General features: G+C 44.1%; 1 protein-coding gene across 1 annotated transcript; it reads left to right on the plus strand.

Annotated features, from left to right (window-relative positions):
• Positions 1-2,291: 2,291 nt before the first annotated feature.
• On the plus strand, positions 2,292-5,688 carry LOC100191960 (putative nucleoredoxin 1). The gene is made up of 4 exons (NM_001137384.1): positions 2,292-2,455; positions 3,406-3,891; positions 3,981-4,469; positions 4,861-5,688. Exons 1-4 carry the CDS (start codon positions 2,363-2,365, stop codon positions 5,533-5,535), a joined length of 1,743 nt encoding a protein of 580 aa, NP_001130856.1. The 5' UTR covers positions 2,292-2,362; the 3' UTR covers positions 5,536-5,688.
• The last annotated feature ends 890 nt before the right edge of the window (positions 5,689-6,578 follow it).

Raw genomic sequence — 6,578 nt, forward strand, 5'->3', positions numbered from 1 at the left:
TCGCCACCTTCGGGTTTCTGGAGAGCCGCTCCGCTATAATTCACCGGACTGTCCGGTGTGCCACCAGAGCAACGGCTAGCGAACGCAACGGTCAACTCCAACGGTCGCCTGCAACGTGAACAGTGCGCGGACAGTTCGCGCAGAGTCAGAGCAGTGGCAGAAGGCGCACCGGACAGTGAACAGGACCTGTCCGGTGCGGCATCGAACTATCCAGTGCCCCAAGATGTCAGAGCTCCAACGGTCGAAACCGCCAGAACCCTAACAGTTGGGTGACGTGCCCATCGACAGACAGCCTCCCCAACGGTTGAACTGGTGGTTGGGGCTATAAATACCCCCCAACCACCACCACTCCAAGCATCCAAGTTTTTCAGACATCTCATTCAATACAAGAGCTAGTGCAATCAATACAAGACACAATTCAAAAGAATTAAAGCCTCTCCAAGTCCCAAATTCACTCCAAACTCCTAGTGACTAGAGAGAGTTTTTGCTCGTGTTCTTTGAGCTCTTGTTCTTGGATCGCTTTCTTCTTCCTCATTCTTGTTCTCTTCAAGCACATGTAATCAAAGCAAGAGACACTAATTGTGTGGTGGTCCTTGTGGGGGTCTAAGTGACCCGTTTGATTAAGGAGAAAACTCACTCGGTCTAGGTGGCCGTTTGAGAGAGGGAAAGGGTTGAAAGAGACCCGGTCTTTGTGACCACCTCAACGGGGACTAGGTTCTTTGGAACCGAACCTCGGTAAAACAAATCACCGTGTCATCCGCCTTATTTCTTGGTTGATTTGTTTTTGCTCTCTCTTCCGGACCTGGATTTTATTCTAACGCTAACCCGGCTTGTAGTTTGTGCTTAAAGTTTGTAAATTTCAGTTTCCGCCTATCCACCCCCTCTAGGCGACTTTCAGAGGCCACGACATGAAGCAGCTCAGCCACGAACCCGACATCCAGCGAGTAATTCGTGACCCACCGGCGCACCACTCATCCCAAGTTTGACACTACCCGAAGAGTGGGATAAGGCGACGCTAAGGAAGAAGGTCTCACCTAGGGTGTAGGCGAGGATGACACTGGACACGACGGGATGCAGATTGTTGGTCCCGGAATCACCCCGACGAGGAATTGCGTAGTCTCCGGTCAGTCGCGCGCGCGGCAACCCACACCAAAATGATCCTTGGCCCCAGGCAAATCTTCACGACCACCCACCGAAGTCTGAGCGGTGAAGATTGGGGCTAATCGCAGATGCGGCAGGGGCAACCTACTCGTTTCTTCCTAAATCACTGCTCCTCTCCGATGGTGGTGATGGACTTGGTGCGTTCGCGAGACAAAGAACCGAAGGGGAGGTCACGGTATTTGTAGGCATGTGCAGATGCGATCCCTAGCCAGGTGGATCCAACTGGCCGCGCGCGATCCCCGAGATATCCCAATGTCCCTGACGTGGTTGTTACGGGAAGACGACACCTGACGAACGGGCCCCACACACAGTGACTCGAGGAACATGGGTGTGCGCGACAATGGCTGGTCAGGGGACCCCACATGTCGGTGCAGACCACCGATAGAGCAGGCGGGTGGCGATTGGGCCTGTGGGTGGAAGTGAAGACTTCGACCCATTATGAGTCTAGTTGTTTTTCTTTTCCTTTTCTCTTTTTTCATATTTCGAATTCAAATTTATGTATGAGTGTTAAATTCAAATATGCACAAACAAAAATCCAAAATGATGCAAATCTTATATTTATTTATCTCGCTTCTGTTTCTAATTCAAATTTCCGTTTTCGTAATTCCGTTTATCCACTTCCATTTTTGTTCCTGACTATTTCGGACAGATCCCGTTTCTGATAATAAAATGCGGATACGGAAACGGGAGAGAGATTTTTCTGTCTGTTTCTGTCTCTATATAGAGGAGTACTCTGTTTGATTAGAAAGCTCATTCTATTTTTATGTGATAGGGAATGACGGGAGAGCCAGAGAAACCACTTTTTTAGCCTTTCGTCTTCATTTGGTTTCTGTCTCTATATAGAGGAGCACTCTATTTGATTAGAAAGCTCATTCTATTTTTATGTGATAGAGAATGACATGAGAGCCAGAGAAACCACTTTTAAACCTCTCATCTTCATTTGGTTTCTTAGGCGACTTCTTTTTATTTTTATGATAGATTTTTTTTAATAAACTTGTTGCATGATCCGAACCATCCGCCCAAGCGGCGGTCCGCGGGGCCCTCGCATCCCCCTTGCGGCGCAGACGTTACTCGTTCACGCCTATATAAACCGACGAGGCGGGCGCCCAGAACCAGTCCCGTCCGTACTCCGTCCACCCAGGCACCCACCGCTCCGCTCTCTCCCGCCGTCCCGCGTGCTTTCTCTCTCCCGCTCCAACGCATGGCAAAGGCGGCGCCCGCAGCCGGCGGCGGCATTGCTGACATCCTCGTCACCCGCGACCGGGACTTTCTCGTCCGCAACTCCGGCGAGCAGGTCAGTCAGCCTCCGCACTTGTTTTTGTCTCGAGGTCTTTTTACCCCGTCCGCGTGGTAGATTCGCCATCTCGCGCTGCTGGCCTGATTGCGTCTTGTTTGTTTGTCCTTTGGCTTTTGATTAGACGATCCGATTATGAAGTACGCGGATATTGGGGAGGGGGTGTGGGTCGGCTACCGGGTGTAGTTATTATCGTCGAAGTACTACTAGGTGGTAGATGATGAATTGATGAGTATTGAGTAAGGGAGTGGAGACTGGAGAGAGGGAGGGAGGAAGGGGGTTTACTACATTAGCTTCGACTTTACTGTGTAGGCCTAGTGCTATTTTAGGGAGAGATCGAGGGGGTAGTGGTTACAAATTAGCAGGTTTAACTAGTCTACGGTTTGTTAAGGCTATTTTCTATTTTTGTCTTATATAGGATCCTTGTTCTCTTTTTGAACATCTTATCTAGGGGTGAAATCTGAGATGATACTTGAATTTTGTAATAATAGCCCTACAGTGTTGCCAACGTTTGTACCACAAGTAGGGATAGTAATGGATCATGATTCAAATGTTTCTTCATAATATTTTAAAGCCTTAATAAATTTATTTAAAAAATGAATAGGAATATAGAGTCCGATCTTAATCCGATTTGAACCTTAAATTTTATAAAATGTTATAGTATAAATTTTAAACTCGTTACCAACCCTAGCCACAAGATTTGTGGGGTGGGAAGAGATGGGACATTGTTTAGAACCTACTATCATTATCTATTCTGAAATCATAGTTGCCTAGTTTGATTCCATAACTGCCTATGAAGGTTTAGAAAAAGTTCCCTATATAGACATGTGGAAGGTAGACATGCATGACATTTTTCTTATAGACATAACAAAAACGAATTAGCATCTTGCTATTCTGAACCAGAATTTGGTAGCTCAACAGCTGTGTCATCACCATTTGTTATCCTGCAGGTGAAGATCAGCAGCATTGAGGCAAGCCCTGTGGCCATCTACTTCTCGAACTCATGGTTCCCGCCATCCAGGTGGTTCACGCCCAAGCTTATCCAAGTATACAAACAACTGGCCTCAGAGGGCAAGAGCTTCGAGGTCATCTTTGCTTGGGGCGATCTTAAAGAAAAAACATTCAATGAATACTTTGCAAAGATGCCATGGTTGGCTCTCCCTTTTTCTGACATTGAACGTCGTGAGGCCCTTGATATCCGGTTCAAGGTCACTGATACCCCACACCTGGTCATCCTTGATGCAAAAACTGGTGAAGTTTACACTAAAGATGGTGTTAGAATCGTGAGTGAGTATGGCGTGGATGCTTACCCTTTCACACCAGATCGGATCAATGAACTGAAAGAACTGGAAAAGGAAGAAAAGGAGAATCAAACTATTCAAATCGTGCTTGGCACATCTACTCGAGACTATCTCATTTCAAACAAGGGAGACAAAGTAACTGCTCGATGCAACTTCTCACCATCTTTGATTGATCCATGGTTCTGCAAATGCTTACTTGTTATATTATTGCTATCTATACCCAGGTACCCATCTCTGAGCTTGAGGGGAAGTATGTTGGTCTTTTCTTTGTGGGGGTTGGCTATCCACCATTCATTGAGTTCATTGACTTGCTTGCTAAGATCTATGAGAAACTCAAAGAAGTGGGGGAGAAATTTGAAGTTGTAGCTGTATCCATCTACAGCGAAGAGTCATCATTTAATGAGAGTTTTGCAAAGATGCCTTGGCTTGCAATTCCTCATGGTGACAACAAGTGTTTGACCCTGACTCGTTACTTTGGGTTTATGAGTCTTCCAACACTAGTTCTGATTGGCCCTGATGGGAAGACACTGAACAACAATGTTGCGGAAATAATTATCGATCATGGTTTTGACGTATGGGAGGGTTTCCCCTTCAGTGCTGAGAAGCTGGATTTTCTTGCTGAGAAGGTAAAGGTTAAAGCTGCAACACAGACCTTGGAGTCCCTGTTAATCAGTGGTCATCTGGACTTTGTCATTGGAAAAGATGGTGTAAAGGTATGCGCTACTGTTGCTTGACTTCTTTTATATGGAGATCCTCTTCTGTTATTGCAAAATAAAAGCTAATCACTCTATTAAGTAGTAAGTTTATTTTTCCTTTATCTAAAAAGGAAGTAATGTATTCTATGGATGAAGAACTCTTTTCTTTAAGCAATATCCTAGTTTAAAATTAACCACTGGGACCTTGAATAATGGTCTTTTATACTAACTTTAAGAAGTGATAGATGATAAAGAGATATTTATCAATTTAACAGAGTTCTGCCAGTCGGTGAAGGATATATGGTTTGATGTCCTTAGTGAAGGATAAAGAGATATTTTATGCACTTTTAATTACTATGTAAGTCTGATTATGATGAGAAAATCAAAGTGTACTTAATGTATATGTCAGGTTCCTGTATCAGAACTTGTTGGGAAGACTGTCCTTCTTTACTTCTCATCAAAATGGTGTGGACCATCCCGTGGCTTCCTGCCCACACTTGTGGAGGCATACAGCAAGATCAAAGAGAAGAACAGTGATTTTGAGGTCGTCTTCATCTCCCATGACAGGGACCAGAGGTCGTTCGATGAATATTTCTCCGAAATGCCATGGCTCGCTGTGCCCTGGGAAGATGAAAGGACAGCACCCCTGAAGACGACCTTCAAGGCCCGCGGGTTCCCTATACTTGTCGTCATCGGTCCTAATGGGAAGACAGTCAGCTGGGACGCAACGGAACTGCTGGTGGTCCACGGCGCTGATGCTTTCCCATTCACCGAGGAGAGACTTGAGGAGCTACAGAAGAAGGTGGATGAGATGGCGAAGGCGATGGGATGGCCTAAGAAGCTGAAGCATGAGCTGCATGGCGAGCACGAACTTGTCCTGCAATACCGTGGTACTGATACATACGCCTGTGATCGTTGTGTACAGATGGGCAGCAGCTGGGTCTACACTTGCGATTGCGAGGAGTGTGACTTTGACCTGCACCCCAAGTGCGCTTTGCGTAAGAAGGGCGAGGAGGAGGAAACCAAGTCGTCCACTGCTGGGTGTTATGTGTGCAAGGGAAGTGATGTGTGCATTAAGGCCTAGAGTTATTCTACCTTGGAGCTGCTGAGGTTTGTTTGTTAATAAATAGTAGTCGCACGTTGAACCCTTACGAGCATATGTGTATGCAAGGCTATGTGAGTATTGTGTCCGATCAAAGTAATGTGGTTTTGCTGCATGGTATTTCTGGTCTTAAGCATGTAATGTTGGTGGCGTTCCTTTTTTTCTGCCTTATATTTCTGCAATCTTGCATGCTTGGCATCTTTGTTCGGAAGGATAGTCACTAGTTTGGTAGTGTTTATGTTTCATTGCATTGCATTGTTTTACTTGTTCTATGAAAGGTCTTTTGCATTGTTCAGGATGTGACTATAGAATTTAATTAGCTTAATTAAAAATCTATGTATATGTTAATTGTAATTTAGTGTTAGTTATGTTCACAGCCAGGATGCGACTATAGAATTTAATTAGCTTGTTTTAATCCACCTGCGGATGTTTAGATTATTAAAAGTTCTAATTAATTTCTAAGGGTAATTATTAAACCGTCAAAAATATTGTATTAGTTGAATTATTTGCATGATACACAATCAACGTTAGCTTTGTTATAATTAAAGCATGAAGTAAAGCTTGTTACGTATTATAGATTGATAAACTAGCTCAGTGTTCGTGCGTTGTAACGGGATCATATAATATCTCGATAACTTATATATATAAATGTGTGTTATACTGTTATGAGATCGAGGACGACATCCACAAGCCGTTCGGGATGACGTTGAAGAGAAACTCGGGCCTGTGACGCACGAGCACTCACCTAGTAGTGTAGTATACAAGATTTAACAAGACAATTTAAAGGCAAAAAATCAAGAATGATCTTTCATAGACTACTGTAAATTCATGACTAAAAGCTCACTGTAATTGACTTGCTTGAAGAACACAATAATACTACTGTGAATATGTGATACAACTTAATCACAGTAGTAAAATTACATCTGATGTTGTATTTAGTAAAAAAATATTTTTTCAGAGTTCAGAGCCAACAACTAAACTCAAGTGTTACAAGGTATAACGAACCTTACTATTCAAATTATTAA

The sequence above is a fragment of the Zea mays genome, chromosome 1, assembly GCF_902167145.1.
Source record: "Zea mays cultivar B73 chromosome 1, Zm-B73-REFERENCE-NAM-5.0, whole genome shotgun sequence".
Classification (NCBI taxonomy): Eukaryota; Viridiplantae; Streptophyta; class Magnoliopsida; order Poales; family Poaceae; genus Zea; species Zea mays.